Source organism: Colias philodice, chromosome 31 (genome assembly GCF_061535455.1).
Source record: "Colias philodice isolate Cphi_HAF_F1 chromosome 31, ilColPhil1 Martin Lab GWU primary, whole genome shotgun sequence".
Classification (NCBI taxonomy): Eukaryota; Metazoa; Arthropoda; class Insecta; order Lepidoptera; family Pieridae; genus Colias; species Colias philodice.
In genome coordinates, this window is record NC_143116.1 from 4,844,505 (window position 1) to 4,868,099 (window position 23,595).

Below are 23,595 nucleotides of genomic sequence, written 5' to 3' on the forward strand. Positions count from 1 at the left end.
CAAAAGATTATCAACGTTCTTTCTAAAAAATAATGTTATAAGTTCACAACAAAGTGGTTTCCAAAAAAACAAATCCACAGAGATGTCTATATTTTCCGTGTTAAAAAATATAACTGAAAGCATTGATAAAAAGATGCCTGTAATATCAATATTTTTTGATTTGACAAAGGCATTTGATGTGGTTAATCATGACATATTATTGAATAAGTGCGAACAATATGGAATCAGAGGCATTGCTTATGACTTAATCAAGAGTTACTTATCCGGAAGAAAACAGTGTGTAGAAATCTCAAATTTAAATCATAAATATGAAATGATGCCGTATAAATCATCTTATGAGTATAACACGTGTGGTGTACCACAAGGAAGCATGTTGGGACCTTTGCTATTTTTAATTTATATAAATGATTTACCAAACGTGACGAATTATAATTGTGCATTATTCGCTGATGACATATGTTTGACTATTCCTGACAATCAAAAAGATTCTGACTATAACATGACTTTGAATAATACATTAAATTCTATTATGACATGGCTTGAGAGTAATGATTTGACACCCAATATGACGAAAACAAAATTTATTCAATTTACTAATTATCAGACAAATAAAATTAGCATAAATCTAGAATACAATGGCAAACAAATAGAGCAAGTAGATAGTACAAAGTTTCTCGGGGTACAAATTGACGAGCATATAAACTGGAAATTACAATGTGAATTTATCTGTTCTAAAATTAACCAGTTCGTATTTGCCCTAAGAAAACTAAGAAAAACAATTTCGTATGAAGCTGCCCTGACAGCATATCATGCTTACGTTGCTTCTGTGCTAAGGTATGGTATACTGTTTTGGGGAAACTCAACTAATGTAAAGAGTGTCTTTATTGGACAGAAGAAATGTGTTAGGGCTCTCTGTAATGCGTCCCCAATGGACTCTTGCCGACCACTCTTCAAAAAATGCAAACTATTAACATTAACTGGTTTGTACATCCTGGAATCTTGTATGTTTGCTAAGAAACATAAGGATTTGTTTAGATCTGCAAAAGAGGGATATCAACTTGGCAATAGAGACCCTACAAGGCTGCTGATGCCTAAATGCCGTACGGCCTTACACCAAAAAAATGCATCTGTTATGTGTATAAATATATTCAATGCAATTCCCAAATCTTTGAGGGAATTGCCATTTAATATTTTTAAAAAGCGTTTAAAAGCCTGGCTAATTGAAAAATGTTTTTATGACTTAAAAGAATTTTTTCAAAAATCAAAATATGACATAATATTATAATTTTGTAATTGCTTATTTATATAAATTAAATTGTATTTGTAGTAATTGACATTTAATAGTAAAAAGCGTAATAATTGACATAAATATTATATAATAATTGTAAGTGAAAAAGGGTACATAATAGTTGACATAATATGTATAATTATTATAAAAATGATATTTATGTAGTAAGACATTGACATTCTCTTGTTAATTTTTGCATGCCAATCAATTGGCGATTTGTGCTGAACAATGAATTATGCAACATCTGTAAATCTACCACATTTCTTGCAAAATAAATCATTTCATTTCATTTCATTTCATTTATATTATTAGTATCGTCTCGCACACTGCAGCGAGCGTGTTTAGTGTTTACGAGGGGACTGCTAGAGAATGATAGATTTCAAATTATCATCAAATCAGCTTCAGCCGTTTCACAGATTCTGTTTACCATCCATCATATAACGTTCATGTTATTCGTGTATGTACATATAAGTTTCAATATAAATAAACTCCAAGAGTTCAATAACGTATAAACTACGTCATTTAATAAATTCACTATATGTACAGTTTAAATCAATGAAAAATTCGTTGCATTCTGGCGGTCGTTGGCTCCACATTTAGTCATATTTAAAAGAGATTTCCGCAAGTGTCCGCCAAGGGAATATACAGCTAGGGTTGTCAACGTGTTTATAATAAAGTATAGGGCTGGGAAAGGAACAAACTCAAAAATTAATAAATGTTAAAAAAACTTTTTTCAGTGTTTTTCGCACAACTTATCAGTTTAATAATTTAATATAGATTGAATACGTGGTGTTTAATATTTTAGCGTTGTAACAGTAGCTATACAGACTAAAGAACAAGATAAAATCATGAAGCTATTGTGTCGTCACCGAACATTGATAAGTGTGCGAAGTTTGAATTAAATCTGTCCGATTAAAGTGGGTCCGGTGAGAGTAAGGGCGCTTGTGCACTACAAGGAATTTTACTGTCCGGCATTCCGATTTTTTACGGTCCGGTGTGGCATGAAAAAACCGATGAATTGCTTGTGCACCTGTCCGTCTTTACTCGGATCAGTGCGGTACAGTTCAAGGAAGTTTGGCGGTATAATGCTATCATAAATGATTGTTTTTGTATTTTACAAGAAACGAGTAAAAAATATAGAAGGTGAAATATTATATTACTTCGTTATAATAAAAAGTAAAGTTCCGTAAGAGATTTAAAATGCGTGTTTCACTTATTTATTTTAATCGGTGACGAGGAGCTAATTAAGCTATTCCCACTTGAACTTTAACTTACCAACACTTACTTAGATAATAATTATAGGTCAATGCTTGGTCAATGTATATAAAATAACAATACCGACTTCTCAAATCTCATTGCCAACTAAAAGAAAGTAAAACAAGAGCTTGCTTTTAATTGGCATATGCAGTAAAAACAGTAAAATCCAAGCAAGTGGGCATTCGAAAACAATTATACCTACAGCGACTCGTAGACACAAAAAACCATCCGGAATAGGGAAAAGTAAAATGTCGGACAGTAAAATTACGTATAGTGCACAAGCTAGTATATAGATTAAAGGCGTGCCATACCGGACCGTAAAAAATCGGAATGCCGGACCGTAAAATTCCTTGTAGTGGACAAACGCCCTAATGCCACTGATTGCTATTGTTTATAATCGGGAACCCTACACACGTCACGTCACAGCTATTCCATGACGTGACGCGTTGCACAATGCACATGCACTCGCGTTCAATATACTGCGCCCACGCACTGCTTTTGTTTACGTCCGATATTCTGAAATAGAATATAGATTCAGTCTCGCTCGAACGCTCGTCGCGTGCGGACGCGCGGGCGGTGCTTCTCTCTATTTATTTGTTTAAAAATCGAACGTTGTAGATTGTGCGCAGTTGTGTTATTGTTTTTGTTTCTCGTGTGTTGTGACGTGCCAAAATGTACGAGCCAAAGAGTATAACGGTCGACGAACTGGGTAATGCGCGGTTTATTGTGAAACGTGGTTTGCATGTTGCGTTGTGAAGGTTTTTAGCTTCACCTGTATGTTTGTAACCGATTCCTATATACGTGATTTTGACCCACTTTAAAAGGATAGATTTAATTCAAAATTTGTACACTTATCAAGGATCGGTGACGATACAATAATATCATGTGTTTATCCATGTTTATCTTAATAGTGTGTTGTTCAAGCTATTTTTATTGTTGTTTGTGAGACATTGTTTGTAAACAACAGAACCGGTTTGTCATGTTTGTATTCTAGAAAGGTCGGTGTTTGTAGCCGATTTTATAGTGTTGGCGGAAACTGGATTATTTACGAGTTTTTGCGATTTTTTGTGCTCTATCTTGTTGATTCGTTTAAATTGGGGTGCCTTTTGATCGTATTTTGATATGTTTTGTATTCTATTTCTTCGTATAAATTAGTTTTAATTGAAATGCCTTGTTAGATTTCTGTGTGGATTTTTTTTAAATTTAAATTAGGATTCTTTTTTTGAGATTTTTTGTTGTCTTCGTATAAATTATTTTAAATTGAGATGGCTTATTTTATTTTTCTGTATAGATGTAAAGATTACATTAATGAGAGGTGCTAGCCAAATTTCAAGGGTGCTGGGTAAAAAAAAAATGTTTATTTTTTATGATTTAGTTAGTGAAACAGGTGTGGCGTTGTCAAAAGTGAAACAAATCTATATACATATATAAAACTCAAAGGTGACTGATATAGTGATCTATCAACGAACAGCCCAAACCACTGGACGTATCGGGCTGAAATTTGGCATGCAGGTAGATGTTAGGACGTAGGCATCCGCTAAGAAAGGATTTCCCGAAATTCTTGCGGGAACGGGGGAAAACGGAGATGCACGTACAAAGTCGTGGGCGGAAGCTAGTGTGGGATAAAATGCAGTCTTTGTTAAATATTTTGTATTCTTATACATTATGTGTATAGGATATTAACTATTAAGCGACACAGCTGATAAGTGAATCAATATACAATGTATTTACTTTACATGTGGTCTGTATTGTTCTTGACATAAATATGTACATATACCTACTTACATACGTAACTAGAATTCCGCCCGCGGCGTTACCCGCCTACTCCTTAATGTGAATAGCTTGTTAAAATTGTATTAGGTACCTTCAAATATTATTGTGCTGATAATAAGCCTGTCTAATAACAAAATTGATGCAAATTTATATTTTAATTATTCAAATGTATCAAGAACATAATTTAAAATTAATTGGATTACCAGTGGTTACCTATATACCTATAAGGAAAAACTTCAAAACAAAATTGAAATATGTAGGTACCTACAAAATGGTAAAACTAGGTAGGAGGTGTAAAAAAATCAAGATTTTTTCGCCAAAAAAAATGTAGGAATATTTGGTTGGTAACTTGGTAGGTATTATTTTTTAAATGAGGTTTTTGTTTAATTTGGCTATTCATTTTTTATTTATTTGTAAGGTGACCAAATCCTTTGACGTACTTAGTGCTAAATGATATGTATTAGGTATGTACGTACCAAAATTAAACTAAAAAATAAAGATAAGATATTTTATTGTTCGTTTGTCACCTTTCTTTTACCATTTAAAGGCTACCTGCATCGTATACCGCTTAACTTCGGTAATTTTTTTTAACCCGGACGAAGCCGGGTCAAGCGCTAGTTATTTATAAACATGGGCTATCAAGAATGCCGGCCGACCGGTTCAACCCTTATGCGGATTATAATAATGTTTCTAGCTTACCCGCCATTTATAAAACTACTACCTGTGCCCCGTGGTTTGACCGCATTGCTCCGCTCCTATTGGTCTTAGCGTGATGATTTATAGCCTATAGCCATCCTCGATAAATGGACTATCTAACAGTGAAATAGGTTTTAAATCGGACCCGTAGTTCCTGAGATTAGCGCGTTCAACCAAAACAATCACTTCAGCTTTCAAATATTACCTAGTATAGATATTTTGCTTGATAAAAATGTAGCTTTTAAATGATAAAAATTCTAAAATCGGTCTAGTAGTTTTATTGTGTCGTAAAGACAAACATACATTAAAATATTTTCTCTATATAACACTAGTTTTGAATATGCTACATTTATTATGTGTTTATAATTACCGCGTTGCGTGTTCACTGACCGTAATGGCTGGTTCACACTTTGATTAGTGCGAGTGCAGGTGATGACAGCGACTGTGGCTACGTGTGGACAGCGACTGTTTAGTGCGAGTGTTTAGTAGGCTGTGTAGTAAAGTGAATAGAAGCGTGTTCTATTTTTTTGCGAGTGGACTGCGAGTAGCCACGTCCCGCGCGCCCTCCCTTCCCCCTTACTCGCAGCGTGCCTGCACTCGCACTAATCACCTGCACTCGCAGTCAATTGGACACTACTCGCACTACACACCTGCACTCGCACTAATCACCTGCACTCGCAGTCAATTGGACACTACTCGCACTACACACCTACACTCGCACTAATCACCTGCACTCGCACTACACAAAGGGTCCGTAGGTTACGCCCCCAGTGTGTTTTGCCCCCGTGGTGGAAGCCCCCGATTTCGTTTTAGTACTATAATATTTATTAGTTAAATATTTTTATCAAAAGTACAGTCAGATAGCAAAGTGTAACCTATTATAAAAAATGTCTAAGTCATGGTTCATTATTAAAATCAAAATCATAGTTTATTATTATAAATCTTTATTAACAATGTCGGTGTAACAAACGTTTGCTTATCTAATAATAGGTACTAATGGGTAATAATAGGTAATACGTAGGTACTTAATATGTAATAAAAATTAAATTAAATGTCTAATAAATAATAATAGGTATCTACGTAAATACAACTTTGATAACAAATAAAACCAAACATTAAAATAAAGCAACAATAACATGCAAAATCACAGATACGAAATTAAAAATCACAGTTTAAAATTAGGATTATTTTAAGTACTTATATACTATTTACGTACTAAGTATATAGGTAGGCATCTACTTAAATATTTAGAAGATTGGTAACAGAATGTTCAAACACTAAAATATAATAAAAACAATTAACATTTAAAATCACAGATAACAAAAGTAACAAAAGAAGAAAAACATAGTAAAAATATTAGGATGATTTGAACTTTGTAATTAAATTATGTAATTTAAGGGCCGATTTTTCAATGCTCGGATAAAACTTATTCGTCGAATAATGTATAAAACTACCATTTTAAAAACGTATTCTAATTGCCCGTATTGGACAGTTTACGTGACATTTTAATATTATCGTGTAATACTTTATTGGACGGATAAGTTTTATCCAAGCATTGAAAAATCGGCCCTAAGTCATTTATATGCAGTGACTATGGAGGTTACAACATTGATATAGATATAAAATTAAAATGTAGTAATTATGTAACAATTAACATGCAAAATCATTATTTTTAAGCTAAGTAAGTAGGTGATTATTTTTGCTTGACTTGCACATACGGACGGATTTGTTCCAAAAACTCCATAATTGTAATTTGTTTCTTTTCATATTTGTCAACCTTGTTTGTGTTTTCAACCCTATTTTTCCCTTTCTTTGACTACCTATCTCTTTCTTTTAGAATTCGATCTGGCTATTGTGTAAAACCAATTTGGCCGGGCACGGGCGCCTCGTTTAGACAAAGTACAAAGTAATGCATCTAAAGTAAATAATTGTAATATAGTAATAAAGTGAATATCCTTGTAGCATGTTTATAGTATCCAATATTGTGTTAGTTAGAATACTTATTTAGTAAGTTTGTCTACGTATTTGGTTCCGAAACACTTTTTTCATCGTCTGTATCTAGTAAAAAATATTTTTATTTCGGCGAAATCAACTATAATAACTTAATTTAAAATCGGGGGCTTCCACCACGGGGGCAAAACACACCGGGGGCGTAACCCACGGACCCTACACAAAGTGTGAACCAGCCATAAAACAATGATTAGATCACGTGGTAGACATCCGGTAGGATAATAATAAGTAAAATTAAAATCTTTTTAACATACAAAGAGAAAATAAAATCAAGATATTTGATCTCTATTTTGATCGTTTATGGCCATTATAAGGGGTTAGGTAATTAGTTTAATCACATACTAGCGATCCGCCCCGGCCTCGCCCGTGGTACATGTTTACGTTTTCTCTCCATAAAAACCATACTCGTACTTCAAGGAATATTATAAAAAAAACACTAGCGAAATCGGTTCAGTCGATTTAGAGTTTTGCGCTTACCAACACATTAGGCGATTCATTTATGTATATTAAGTACTAGCGGTCCGCCCCGGCTTCGCCCGTGGTACATATTTACGTTTTCTCTACGTAAAAACCATCCTCGTACTTCAAGGAATATAATAAAAAAAGAATTATCGAAATCGGTTCAGCCGTTCTCGAGTTATGCGCTTACCAACACATTTTGCGATTCATTTTTATATATAAGAAAAAGAAGAAGAAGAAGATATAGATTAATTGGATACGGACTTATCGATTATAATTGATTTAAATTTTGTATCCGGGCAACATCAAAGAAAAATTTGGTGTTGAAAAAGGGACACCCGGATGGAACGAAGTTACTAAAATAACTGGCTTGCAAACACGGCTTACAACTATAGCAAAAAGTGTCGTTACAATTTTTGGTCATAATTCCGTCTAGCTCCCTTTCACAACGCACGATAAAAAACATTGAGCCATATACCAGCGAACTGAGGGCAGATATTTTATAACAACCAGTGGTCCGCCCCGGCTTCGCACGTGGTACCTACATGTTTAAACTATCCTATCTCTCAAGTTGGATTGAACTGCACATGGTGTGCGAATTTTATTATAATCGGTTAAGTGGTTTAGGAGTCCATTGAGGACAAACATTGTGACACGAGATTTATATATATTAAGATTAAGATTAAAGATATATGAATTATTATCCTGTTTGTTATTCATATACTTTTAAACCGATCGACCAATTTTTTCAACAGGAAATCGGCTTGTTACAGAGTCCTGGGTGGAACTGAACTCGGGCGGTCTCAGCGGCGCCGAGAATGAGTACATTCGCCTGTTGCGGGAGGCGCAGCGCGAGAGTCGCGATTCGTCTGTGCGGCATTCGCGTGCGTCCAGCATCAAGGGCAGGTGAGATATCCTAAAAGGTTATGGGCGCCTGGTATTTTATAAGGTTAAGAAGGAGAGATACAGAAATGGCCTTCTAATCAATCCTTCTTTCCTTAAAAGAAGGAAGCAGACGAATACATATCAGAGCTTTATGGGAGCTTGATACCTGTGCTTGATACTTTGTACGTAAGTATAGGTTAAGCAGAGAAGTAGATAAATGGCCTTCCATCTGATTTATCCCTCCCTCTCAAAGGAAGAAAGACATTATATCCTGCTGTCTTTTGTTACCCTGGTACTTTGTAAAGTTTCTTATATTTTGTAAAAATAATCCTGAAAATGAAAGCTTGGTGGATTTGAATGAGTACATTTGCCTGTTGCGGGAGGCGCAGCGCGAGTGTCGCGATTTGTCTGTGCGGCAATCACGCGCGTCCAGCATCAAGGGCAGGTGAGATATCCTAATAGGTTATGGAACCTGGAACTTTGTGTAGAACTAGATGAAGGAAAAGGGAATGAAAAAAGAGAATATGTCCTACTGGGTTATGGGAGCCTGGTACTTTTTACCTATTAGGTTGAAGTGGGAGAAAAGAAAAGATAAAAGGGGAAGGCTAAAGGCTAATATTGTTTATTATCCGTATTCCAGAAGGCTTAAGTATTTGAGTTACTATTATTACATTACAATTTAAACGTACACCTATTAAAATTCCGTCAATTGTTTCCAAACAAAAAAGGGGTCAAATGACAACAAAATTAGTGACCGTGAATGCTAAAAACTATGTTTTTGTTTTGTAAAAAACTATCTGCGCAATTGTAGGATTGTATAAAATTTTTGGTCGTAAATAGGTACCTACTTAAAGGATGTGTCTTGCCAAGGACATTCTTGTTCCTCAACGGATTTTGATGCGGTATTTTTAATAGATAATTTTTTTTAAAGATATTATTTTTATTTTATTTGCGTGAAAGAGTAACAGACATCCATCTATCCTCACAAACTGTTGCATTTAGGATGTGGTCTAGACTAGCCTACACAATTCTAGGCTAGCGAAGCATCTCGTACAACCGGTCTATAAGTACTAGGCTCGCAGAGGTGGGCAGGTGGTCACTGGTCGCGTATCGTAATGTAGTGCGAGATACTGCGGTAAAAGTTTTATTGGAATATTTTAGACTTTCCTAAACCCTCATAGAATTCCTTTATTCTTTGCACTGTAACAAATAGACTAATGATGATGATGATGATGAAATAATGTTTGTATGTTTGTCTATTTCAGCCCGAAATCGCCACCGAACAGTCCGAACCTAGAGCCTTCCACCGAAGACGAACTAAAAGGAGTCTATATTAACTGCTGGAGGGTAACTATACTTTTATCCTATTTACTAATTACTATATATTATTGTTAGTAGCCTAATTAATATAAAAATTATGGAGTTTCATGCCGGTTCTTCTCCATAGATACTGCTTTCCGAATCGGCGGTAAATATTAAAAATATGTAATGACGATTCAACAGTGCTTCTAAAAGAAGTCTAATTGAATAAATAAATGTTTGAGTTTAAGAAATTATGAGTGTAATTTTATTCATATAAAGATAAGGTCTAAATTTCATCGCTTTTGAAATTTCTTTCATCCACAGTAAGTTATATATATATAATATATTACCTATTGGGTTCAAACTGACTTCATTCATTCACTTTTGAATCGTTATTACATATTTTTAACGTTTACCACCGATTCGGAAAGCAGTATCTATGGAGAAGAACCGGCAAGAAACTCCATAGTTGCTCTTTTATATCATGTCAGTTTTACAATTTAATTTTACAAAATACATATTATGTAACATCATATATAATAATAATATGCCAAAGAACTGTCCTGTGTTTTTTTATGCTAGCGGTCCGCCCCGGCTTCGCCCGTGGTACATATTTACGTTTTCTCTACGTAAAAAGCATCCTCGTACTTCAAGGAATATAATAAAAAAAGAATTATCGAAATCGGTTCAGCCGTTCTCGAGTTATGCGCTTACCAACACATTTTGCGATTCATTTTTATATATAAGAAGATTATAAAATTATAAATTTCTTCCAGAAGGGCTTTTAAAACGTCCTAATATAAAGATTATTATTATAGCGTATTATAGCATGGACTGCAAGTAACAATGAATGAATGAATGAATGAATATTTTTATATTTCCAGGATGATTCAAACGACTGGGTGTGGGAGTGGAGCAGTCGGCCGGACCAGTTACCGCCTAAGTGAGTATTTATTTATTTATTTTCACACACATACACACAAAATAAATATTATCATTCAAAGGCAACAATGTACATATCCTTAACAATAAAAAAATGTAAGATTTTTCAAACAAAATTATTTGTATTCGAGTAACATTTTGATTTTTCCGCTCTTTGTACATCTCTATTATAAGCTATCTTAACTATGTAACAAAATTTATTTCTGTGTATGTACAATAAAGAGTATTTCATTCATTCATTCGTTCATTCATTCGTTCATTCATTTTGAATAGGTAACAGTTAAAATGTAAATTATGCTTGATAATGTGCAACTTTTTCTACAATAACAAATTTTTTCAACAACAAATTCAATTCCAATTTTCACATCATTCCAAACATGTTTACTTAAAACTCAAAATTCAAATGCAAATTCAAATTTGATTTCACCAGGGACTGGCGGTTCAAGCATCCGGTGAACGCTCGCGGTCCACCATCAGCCACCTCCTCGATTGAGGTTCTGGAGCAGCAGCTCCAACCTGGCAGTCAACAGGTGGGTTGTTGTTTAGATCATAAACAACTACACTCACAATCACACGTAGAATCAACAACTAAACTTACAATTACGCATACAATAAACACATACACTCGCAATCACGCATAGAATCTTAATCTTATCTTAATCTTAATACTATTATAAAGGCGAAAGTTTGTATGGATGTATGGATGTTTGTTACTCTTTCACGTAAAAACTACTGAACCGATTACAATGAAATTTAGCACACATATAGAGGGTAACTTGAATTAACACATAGGATAGGTTTTATCCCGGAAATCCCACGGGAACGGGAACTATGCGGGTTTTCCTTTGAAAATGCGGGCGAAGCCGCGGGCGGAAATCTAGTACATAATAGAATAAACATTAAACAACCTTACTTACAATAACACATTTAATGAATTTTTAAATATCAATTGCAATGCCTTGAAATATCAACTTAAATAATTTTATTAATATTAATTATTTTATGAAAACATATACTCACAATCACGCGTACAATGAAAACATACACTCACAATCACGCGTATATTGAACAATGCTTTTTAATTGCACGCCTCATAAGCGAAGCGTTGAGGTGGGTACTACTGTCACTTTGCGCAAAACATCTGATTTTTCAAACTTAAAATGTCTTTATGTATCATACATTGCACTTGTAAGATAATACATACACACACATATTAAGAAAAAACACTATTTTTAACATAGAAATCTAAATAACAAGACACTAGAAGTCGTAAGCGTGCGTGACCTTGTCGCCACTCAGGTGATTTGCACAACACCAGTGCATTCGTCACTGTTCAGTTGCTCTGGAGACGTATGAGTGTATACATGGTGTGTTTCAGCAATTCCCATTGCGGAAATTCTTCCACAAGTTGTAATTATACTTATAAAGGAATAAAATTTCATCGGAAAATATTTTTTTTTAGAAATAATGCCGTTTTTCCTTAAAATTATAGAATATTTACAAGTATTACGAGCGTCACCATAGTAATCGAAATAACAATGAATGACACAGTCGACCATTCTTATTATCACGTTTGTTCGTATTGGAGCAAAAAGTCTCATATACTTAGGGATGTTATTCTAAAATAAACCGTAAATTCGTGCGTTAGGATACATATTCAAAAGCTTAATTTAATAGATAAGTTAGTTTTCACTAAAATCAAGCTGTCCAATAAAAGGCATAGTTTACTTGTGTGTACTGTTTAGCTTTCGGTTTGAATGTGTTGATTTTGGCGACAGCGGTTTTCATACGAATTATGACATTTTAGCACTTCTATGTGTCTTGTTATTTAGATTTCTATGATTTTTAACGTTCATGATATTTTTGATGTCATTTTTGTTATTTAAACTAGTTAAAAAACAGTTTAAAAAAGTTCTGTCTTGGACGTCCGTGTGTCTGTATGTGCGGATCCTTTTTCTTGTTAACACGATAGCGACCGAAATACTTTACTAATCGAGTCTTTTTTTTTCTCTTACGCTTGAGTATGCTCAGGAATAGAACCCTTTCATTTTTCAGGGTCTGATTCGATGTGGTTTAATTGTTATTAAATAAACAAAAATAATAATTAAAAAAAAATTATGAGGCGTGCACTTTTGGATTTTCCAAATTATTTATATTTATAAAGCACTAGCTTTCGCCCACGACTTTGTACGTGCATCCCCGTTTTTCCCCGTTCCCGCAAGAATTTCGGGAAATCCTTTCTTAGCGGATGCCTACGTCCTAACATCTACCTGCATGCCAAATTTCAGCCCGATACGTCCAGTGGTTTGGGCTGTGCGTTGATATATCACTATATCAGTCACCTTTGAGTTTTATATGTATAGATTGATTTGAATGCCATAAAAGCAAAATATCATATTCAGACTTCTGTATGTCATGTTCTTTGTTTTTTTTTGCTGTATTTTATTGATTATTTAGCGTGTTGTGTCCTTGGTGATAAATAATTTATTTCATTGTATATAATTTTATTGTATACAGCAGATTCCATATATGTATATGCATGCTCTTTACTAAGCGAAAGATAATGAACAATTACATTTTTTTGACATCTCTCTGTACTTGCCATGTTTTTAGCAAATAAATACATTTTTTTTTGTATATACAGCAGGGGCACTGTCTGTCCGTGCGTCGCGCGTGTTTGTTCAGTCGCGGTGCGATAGCGGCCGTGTTGATAACAAATGTGGTTTCTCTGTTGCTGGGCGCTGGTATTGGGTGAGTTTTTATTTTTATTTTTTAGTTATAATTAATACATAGGATGTGAAAGTCCCGTCGGAATCGGTCCAGCCGTTCCAGAGGTTGGTCGGAACAAACAGAAAAATATTGTATAAACTACAATTTTAGTATATGTACCGTGTATATACATCCATATTATACACTACCTGTGCTCCGAGGTTTTACCCGCAGTGCTCCGCTCTTGTTGGTCTTAGGACTTAGCGTGATGATATACAGGGTGTAATCGTTAAGTGTGCACAAGCGATTATTCCGAAACTATTGCAGATATCAAAAAACTTTAAACGGATATCGAAAGTACTCAACGTAATAAGTACAATGGCCATAATAAATTTAAAAAAAATAAAACGAGAAATATCCAAAAATGTTACATTAAACGCTCCCATACATTTTATTTACCATACATTTTGTATTCATAGCAGATTTTCGGATTGATGTTCTCATTGTGCAATACAATAAGGAGCTCTATTTACAGTTTCTAAATGAACTTCCCTTCAAATTTGCGAAGTAATTAAAGCAGAAAACCAAAAAAAGAAAGAAAAAGCTAAAATCTTTCATATTAAATGTACATGGGATATTCGATATACATACTAAATGTATGGGAGGGTTTCAAGTTAATTTTTTAGATATTTCTCGTTTTATTTTGAAAAATTTATTACGGCCATTTTACTCATTAGGTTGAGGTGAGGGGAGCTGGTGTAAATGAAATAACACGACCGTCTCGGTTGAACTTATGATTTATTCTGTCTTAGTAAGATACAATACCACTACACCTCCGGGGCAAAATAACGAAAAAAAAGTAATTAATACAAATTATTATTTTTTTGATTATAATATTAATTAATTAACAATAAGTAACTTAAATTTTCTTAATACGTAACACGTAGTACGTACGATAACATTAATTACACTGGTCAACAATGATTTTGTTGCCCTGGATGTGAAAGTGGTTTCGAATAATTTAATGCATATTATATATAAAACTAATAATGGTTTTGGTAGATTGGCTCTAGTTTTTTTTTAATCCTAATTTTCTTATTAGACTCTAAAATGCAGCATGAAATGGGAGGTATATTTTTTTAACATCATTTATTTATTACAAAGTTTTACTTATTGTTTTGTTTTAGTATTTAATTAATTCAAATGGATATAAAAATAGAGAAAAATCATTAACACTTATGAAATAGTACAAGGAAATAGATTTTATAAGCTTTTCTTCTAAGTTAATTTTGGGACAATAGTTTTGTTATGGACCATCAGTAATCTGCCATCATGTGACGTTCCCATATACCCTGATACCTTTATTCCATAATTTTTACTTCTTTTTCGATGCGTTCTTCCTGTTTCTCACAGAAATTTCGCAGATTTACTGGATATCTATCCAGGAGGGTGTGGGGAAAGTGTAGCTTTATGTTCGTATTTGCGCTCATAAAATAATGATGTTTTTTAACTACTGTTGTGCAATTTCTTTATAATTTGGTGTTTTAAAGTTAACTTAAATTAACCAATACTATATTATCTCTTCATAATTTTCATTCAGCATCAGTTATAAAATTTTGTTAAATTTTCATCTTTTATCAATTTTCGACACGCCCGTCCTGTAGGGCCGTCGGGTATTCTTCTTATACTTCTAGATTCCCTCAAAGGCCTAAATTTTCATATTTATTAATTATTCCTAATGAATTTGCCTTGTCTAATTCTATTAATAAAAACATCAAGGGAATTTCGTATACCTATCCACTTTGCTGACCAAGTGCTACTGGGTTTCTTCAACTCAATACAAACGGAACATTGTTGTTCATAAAAATGATTTTTTTACAGAAACCATTTATTATTCTGATATTCTACAGTCAGTTTTATAGAATAGGGTTATGTCTGAGCGAATAAATGTGCAGAAAACGTAATTCACCAAAAAAATAAACACTTGTTAGTAACCCGTATTCTGAAGGGCCGTAAGAAAATTTAATATATGAAAATCCAAATTAAAAAAAAACTAGAGCCAATTAAATAATTTTAATAATTACATTCGCAAACTGGGTACTTGAAATATATAAATCTATAAAAATATCCAGGGCAACAAAAAAAAATTGTTTTTTTTGTTGAGCTGTGTTATCCTTAACAAAAGGTTTCGTTCTATCTTTGTGAACAACATCAATTTTCCCATTTTTCATAATTTTCACATTTGGTTCCTGTTCTTCTATTACAATATATGGACCATTATACAAAGTTTCTAATTTATTTCCTGTCTCATTTTTCACTAATAATAAATCGTTTGGATTGTATTTTACTTTATTAACATTCTTATCATACTTCAGCTTTCGGTTTTCTTTACACTTTAACAAATTTTCTCTCGCGTCTCTATTAGCTACTTGCAACCTGTATCTTAACTCTAAACTATAGTTATCTGGATTATAAAATGGTTCTATATTAGAAGAAATTCTACTGGGAATTTCGCACGGTTTGCCAAAAACTAATTCATATGGGGCATATTTTGTACTTGAATGAACAGTATTATTGTACGAGAAACACCAAAATGGTAGCCAGTGGCTCCATGTTTCAGGGTGACTATCGCATTGTATACGTAAAAATGAACCTAGATGTTTATGCGTATTTTCAAGTGAACCAATAGTTTGGTGATGGTATGCTGTAGAGCTAAGTTTTTCTATGTTAAGTAATTTACATACCTCTTCCATCGTCTCCGAAATGAACTCTGTTCCACGATCTGTAGTGATGACTTTTGGAATGCCAAACCTTAAAATGAAATTGTTCACAAAACTCCTAGCTACACTTACCGTATCTTTACTTCTAAGAGGATAAGCCTCGACAAATTTGCTTAACTCGCACTGAATTGTTAAGATATATTTATTATGTTCTAAATCTAAATCTAAGGGACCCACTATATCTAAAAATACCTTTTCAAAAGCAAAACTTGCCGTGGTTGTTATAACCATCGGTTCTCTTATATACCTAGAGTGTTTCATTTTTTGACACTTCTCACATTTATGAACAAAATTTTTGACGTCATTTTCAATTCCTGGCCAGTAGAATTTACGTTTTATATTATTAATCATTCTGCGTACCCCAGCATGTCCGCTTGTTGGTAGCAAATGAAAGTCATTTAAGATAAATTGTTTATCTTCGTCATTATCTATTCTTTTTATTCCTCTTAAAATACAAATGCGTGGTCCAGACCACTTTTTAATACTCTTTATTTCTTCTATCATATCATATTTTTAATGAATAACGCGTTATCTTCACTTTTTATCATACAAATCTCTTTTATTTCTAATTTTTCACATAATTTTCTCAATTTTTCCACAAAAACGTCTCGCGTGTATTGTGCTTTAAAATCGAGATTTACATATAATACCTTTTTATTAGCAACAAATGCGAAGCATTCAGATTCGACATCTATGCTTTTATTTTTTCTCATTTTCTTTAACAATTCTCCCTCAATCAAACATAACTCAACTGATCCGTTCGGTATCCTAAGTATCTCCACAACTTTTGGTTGATCAGGCCAATCGTTAGAGTTGATACTTGGTACACCGCTTTTCTCACTATCATTACCACTTTCATTCTTGTGTTCATTCATCTCTTTCATTTTTCTAGCTTGAGCTCTTGTTGTTACAGCTACTATTTTATCATTCATACCCTTTAAATCTTCTGACGTTACAACAATTCGTGACAAAGCATCTGCTAGTACATTTTCTTTGCCTTTAACATAAGATATTTTGAAATTATACTCTTCTAATGCTAAACGAAATTTTAAAAGTCTACTTGATGGATCCTTCATTCCAAATAGATAAATTAGTGGCTTATGGTCAGTTACTATAGTAAAACTACGTCCGTATAGATATGGTCGAAAATATTTAACACTCCAGACAATAGCAAGAAGTTCTTTCTGAATAGTAGGGTAATTTAACTCTGCTTTATTCAAAGGTCTACTAGCATAAGCTACTGGTTTCATATTACTGTTACAAAGTACTGAACCTATCGCCGTTCCAGAAGCATCTGTTTGCAATACGAATTCGTTAGAAAAATCTGGATATTGTAGAATAGGTGGTGAAATAAGAGCATTTTTCAAAATTTTAAATGAGTTTTCGCACTGTTCCGTCCAATCAAATTTAATATTTTTTCTACATAATTTATTTAAACAATTAGTTATATCTGCAAAATTTTCTATGAACTTTCTGTAATAGTTACACATAGCAACAAAACGTTTGACTTCATCAATATTCGTCGGTCTAGGATAATTTTGAATACACTTAATTTTTTCTTTGTCAGGTCGAATGCCATCAGCCGATATAGTATGACCTAAGTATAATAATTCAGTTTTTAAAAATTGACATTTACTTGGATTCAGTTTAAGATTCACTTGACGTAAACGTTCAAAAATTTCGATTAAATTTTTGTTATGGGACTCTAAATTTCTACCAAAGCAAATAAGATCATCTAAGTAGATAAAACAATTTATAAAGTTTAGTCCAGACATAGCTATAGACATGACTCTAGAGAAAGCACTGGGACTTGTCTTCAATCCCATTGGTAGGCGTTTCATTTGATATTGTCCTGTACTGGTAGTAAACGCTGTAATTGGTCTTGAATCTGGTTTTAATGAACACTGATAATAAGATTGACTAAGATCTAAATGTGAATAATAAATAGCACCAGACAACGAATCTAAAATTTCTGTAATGTTTGGAAGTGGAAATTTGTCATCTTGTATTATCTCGTTTAATTTTCTGTAATCAATCACTAAACGCCAATTTTTATTATTTTTACTATCTGATTTTTTAGGTACCAATAAAATCGGACTGGACCATTCACTTTGAGATTGTTCAATTACATCATCTTCTAACATTTGTTTAATTTGTTTCTCTATTTCTGGTTTTAAACTATGTGGCAATCTGTATGGTTTAACATATACCGGATTTACATTTTGTTTCAATTGAATTGTTTGTTCACCTAAGTTCGTGGTAGTAAGTTTATCGCCGGGCAAATGAAATATGTCAGCATACTTTGAACAAATGCTTTCTATGCTATGCCGTTCACTTGTACCTAAGTGATCAAGTTTCAAAGATTGCAACAATATTTTTGCACGTGTGGAATTAGAAGTACACTTGTCAAATGAACATATATTATAATAATTTAAAGATACTAATTCGGGCTCAAATACAGAAATGACTATTTCTTTTTCACTAGTATTCAATAATCTAATAGGAATTATGTTATTTTTAGGTTTTACTATTAATCCAGCTAAAAATAAATTTTCTTGTAACTCTTTCGGTATAATCACACAATCTTCTCTCACATCTGAATTTAATTTTATGTAATGAATAGATTCACATCTCGCTGGTATTGATATATAATCGGTACACAGTTTAGGTGAAGTATATAAAGGCAACAAACTTTGTTTTTCACTATTTAAGATTAAAATATTTTTTTCTAAGTCAATAGTAGAATTAAAATTATTAAGAAAATCTAACCCAATTATTCCATCTGATTTACAAGGCAAACTGTCAAATAAATAAAACTTATGTTCAAAATTAGTTCCATCGGATGCTTGTAAAGTTAAATAAACATAACCTTCTGAATAAGTTTTACCGCCTATACCATTTATAACTATAGGGTCTCGATGTATTGGTATACGTTCCGATAAAGAGTTACTACGAATCGCTGATAATGAAGCGCCTGTGTCTAATAACCATGAACACTTTTGAGTACCTATATTTAAGTATATATATTTTACGTTATTGTCACAAGTTAAAATATTATATTGTTTAGGTCCGAAAAAACTGACTCCGGTCCTGAGATTCTACATCTTGGGGATTTTCGACTTGTACTGAACAAATATTTCGACTATTATTACTATTACCCCTACCAGTATTAAATCGACTACGATTCGAAGTCACAAAATTATTTTTGTAATTATTACCACGTATTTGGCGAGCGTTATTAAATCTCCAATCATAATTATTATTGTTTACATATCTGCCTCTCGTATTAAAGGTGTTAGAATTCCGTCCTCGATTCGAATAAAAATTACCTCTAGTCATTTGACCTGAAGGTGGTCGGCTCTTTCGCGGGAACCTAGAGTAATTAAAATGGTTACCTCTTTTTTGTACGTTAAAAACGTTATTCGATGACGAAGGTTGTCCGAGCTCCTCATCCTCGGCCGCACGCACCGCGTCCTTCAGCTGCGAATAGTCCCTGGCTGATATGATGGTACTCAGCCGCCTATTACGCAAACCATCTGCAAACCTTTTAATTGCAAGTTTTTCATTTATAGGTCTCAGTATCTCACAAGCTTTCGGGTTTCCGTCACTTTGAGCGATAGTGAGGCCTACGAATAAATCTGACAATTTATCACCAAACTCATTGATTGACATATTATTTTGTGACAAATTATTTAATTGGCTAAGTATAGAGTTAGCCGATTTCTTAGTTAGTAAATAATTCTTAATGTCTTGAATAAGACTCGCTACATCACTATACTCGCTTTTTAACTTTAACTTAGCAGATTTTGACAACCTTGTTTTTAACACAAATGAAATTAACAATTTTTTCTGACTATCATCTACAAGATATTCATTATACATTTCAATACCATCTATAATTTTATCAATAGTTTGTTCTGAATTATCCATTACTGGAATTAAAGAAGTAGCGGTTTTTATGTCAAATTTCTCCATATTTGCAACTGTGTTTTCACTAGTACTAATTTTATATGTTAAAATTTGCTTATATGCTAATTCTATACGGTCTATTAATATTTCAAAGACATATTCTGAAAGTTCTAAATTACTTTTAAAAATATTAATTATATTGTTATACTCTAAATATAATTCATCAGCTTCTAAAATTTTTTTCTTAACATTACATGCATATTTTTCCCTTCTAGTAGGACCTAATTTTCTTAAATTACTACTTATGTCATTCAACTTACTCAGAATTATTTCCAAATTATGTTCCATAAACTAACTATGTCACTTAAAGTCACTTAAATAAAATTGTTCATTTTCTTTTCTTGAAAGTGAAGATCGATGCTCCAAGATTGCACGTATTATATACGAAAAAAAAAGAAAGAGGAGGATTTTCACAGGGGCAAGAGGGCAAAATTACGTTAAAAATAATTTGGACGAACGAAACAAAATTAATTAAAATAATTTGGGGAAGGGGCCGCGCACTTTTATTTTAGCTTCTGTCATCAGGCTGGGTCAGCTCCCTCGTCTGCTCCGCCGAATCTTCCGGACAGCCGTTGCCGCATTCGCAAGAAAAACTGCTGCTGCATTTTCCTCTGCATCCACTTCCTTTCACTGCGCCTCCACTTGGTTAGCAAGAAGTAGATCACGGTAGCAATAACCACGACTAAAATTACAGCTAGTAGAATGTTATTTGTTACGATCTGGTGTTGGACGTCATTTTCTTCGAAAATTTGTGCCTTGTTGGAACCTGCCGCATTTTGGTTTATCTGGATTTCCTTGTCTTCGGTTTTTGAGTACGATTTTCCCATTATGTTCAAGCACTTTTACTGTCTCTTTACACACGTTTGTCACCACTCGGCTCCAAAGTGACGCACTAAAGTAAAAGTTTTTATAACGACAACTGTAAACTTGGCTATCTACGAGCACCGAGGCACACAGGAATCCGCCGCGTTGGCGAAATTCGCCGAGTCGCCGGTCACCCGACACTCGCCCACGCCACGGTATGGCAGGGTCGCCATGAGGTGAGGGGAGCTGGTGTAAATGAAATAACACGACCGTCTCGGTTGAATTTATGATTTATTCTGTCTTAGTAAGATACAATACCACTACAAGGTTAAGTACTTTCGATATCAGTTTAAAGTTTTTTGATATCTGTACGGAATAATCGCCTGTGCACACTTAACGATTACACCCTGTATATAGCCTATAGCCTTCCTCGATGAATGTGCTATCTAACACCGAAGGAATTTTTCAAATCGGACCAGTAGTTCCCGAGATTAGCGCGTTCAAACAAACAAACAATCTCTTCAGCTTTATAATATTAGTATAGAATATTATTTCTTTGGTACCATATAAGATAAACATACTATATTACAACTAGTGGTCCGCCCCGACTTCGCCCGTGGTACCTACATGTTTAAACTATCCTATCTCTCAAGTTGGATCGAACTGCACATGGTGTGCGAATTTTATTATAATCGGTTAAGTGGTTTAGGAGTCCATTGAGGACAAACATTGTGACACGAGATTTATATTATATAATATAAGATAATATAATATTTATTCACAGTGTATGGCTGAGCAAACGAGGCATGCTGCCGCCGAGACTGATCATATTGAACTGAAATGTTACGTTGTTAAGTAAGACTGACTCGCTGGATACATTCAGGTAAGATTATTCATTCATTCGTTAATTCATTCATTACAATTAATTTGAATTTGGACTTTGAAGATGACATTTTTAAATGCATTTTTTGTAATATGTTGTTACTTTTTCCCAAAAATAAGACTATAAATAAAAAAGAGCGTCTATGCCGAGCTCACGTGTCAGAAGTGAAACTTATTTGGCAAGTTTCATGACCAAAATCGTCGCCTTACTCCATGACGTGACGGTATTGCCATGACGCGACCTTGAAATCTTACAACGCGCCTAAAGAAGTTTCACTGCAATATTATTTCTAGATAATAAAAGGTTCTACGTAATAACAATATTTTTGTTTTAATTTTTTCAGATTGTTAAGTAAGTTTGTACAGCGGTGGCGCCGTCTAGGGGGAGATGTGAAAAATTAAAAATTAACAAAAAAAAACAATCTTTTTATCTAGACGTAGAGATTTTTGTATTTTCCTATACAAATCGGTGCGATTGGCGGGAAATACAAATTTGTAAAAAAAAATTAGTCGAATATTCTAGAAGCTTTTCGAATACTTATTACTTTTTTTTAAGAAAAAAGCTGACAGCTGTGTTTTTTTTTTCGTTTCGGGCCAGTCGCACTGATTTTAATTATCACTTTTATAAAATACCGTAGTTGTAAGTATGTCAAAATAATATAATAAGCACACAATGTTTTCTTGTTTTTAAGTTTTAAAACGGAGCGGTACTGCATTTTGTTTTTATTTTTTTCACGAATTTTTTGTAATAGCAACACCAAACATTGCTCAAAGGAGGTTTAATATATGTGTCACTTTCACGCATAATAAATAAAAAATAAATAAATACTTGGTATTTTTGTCATAATAGATTTTTGTATAGGCAAATTTTATTTTTTTAATACAGAGAATTGAATACATATATGTATTTTTTATTCATGTATGGCTAAGAGCTTAGAGCTATGATGTAATAGACAAAAAATGCTGTAAAAAAATAACAAAAAAGCATTTTTATATGTGGGTATATTTTGCTGGTCTCATCGTTTTGTAATAAGTCTATAATTCTTGGTTTTAATTAGGCGTGTAAACGTAAAAGTACCTGGTTTGGCTCCCGGGCTATAATAATTTTACACAATTTCTAAATTTAATAGCACTTAATATAAAATTGTGTATTAAATTCAATTATTTCTAAAAAATATTGTTTTTGATTTGCATGAAAAGTATAATTTTGGTTTCTTGTAAAATTTCAAGGTCTTTTTTATTATTTTTTGATGTCTTGTGGATTGTTTAGCGGAACACAATTCTAAAAATGTTGCTATATAAAAAAATCTGTCAGTTTTATAGAAAAATGTAGAAAAAAATGTAGCAAAATTACTGTGATGTTACTGCTTTTAATACCATGCGTCTCAAATGGAAATTGTTTCATTTTTATATATTATTATATAATTATAATATATTTTATTTAGAGAATATAATATTTAAGTTGTAGTTTTAGTTAATATTTATGTTACGTGTCGTGTGATAGCCATTTTGAAGTTTATCGAAAAAAATATAGTTTTTTGGTCGGTTGTTAGAGAGCGTTCAAGTATTACATACTTAGGTATCGCAATTTTTGAAGATTTTGGACCCCCCCTTCCCGTGTAACGCAATTTTCTGTACCACAGTAGCGCATCGTAACGTTTTATGAGATCCCCCTCCTCCTCCCAAATTACGTAACGTAATACTTGAACGCCCCCTTACACAAATAATGTAAATATATGTCACACTCATAATCATTAATGTTAAGCGCTTGAAGTAATTCAATAAATACGCATTTTAATAAATTGAGTTTTTTATTTGGTGACTACTAACTGCGCCCCG

The 23,595-nt window shown here is 33.3% G+C and overlaps 1 protein-coding gene across 4 annotated transcripts in view; it reads left to right on the plus strand.

The window, feature by feature from the left end:
* Positions 1–22,306, plus strand: part of BNIP3 (BCL2 interacting protein 3) — a 47,112-nt gene extending 24,806 nt beyond the window's left edge. Inside the window, exons 1-8 of one of the 4 annotated variants that reach the window (XM_089713695.1) lie at positions 3,068–3,254; positions 8,239–8,389; positions 9,634–9,715; positions 10,555–10,613; positions 11,043–11,142; positions 13,257–13,363; positions 21,659–21,757; positions 22,101–22,306. In XM_089713695.1, coding sequence (XP_089569821.1) covers positions 3,218–3,254; positions 8,239–8,389; positions 9,634–9,715; positions 10,555–10,613; positions 11,043–11,142; positions 13,257–13,363; positions 21,659–21,713 — 591 coding nt within the window. In that variant the 5' untranslated portion in view covers positions 3,068–3,217 and the 3' untranslated portion in view covers positions 21,714–21,757; positions 22,101–22,306. Of the gene's footprint in view, positions 1–3,067; positions 3,255–8,238; positions 8,390–9,633; positions 9,716–10,554; positions 10,614–11,042; positions 11,143–13,256; positions 13,364–21,658; positions 21,758–22,100 lie in introns of those variants that run through there. The other 3 variants (XM_089713697.1, XM_089713694.1, XM_089713696.1) reach the window with 3 other exon arrangements.
* Positions 22,307–23,595: the final 1,289 nt, after the last annotated feature.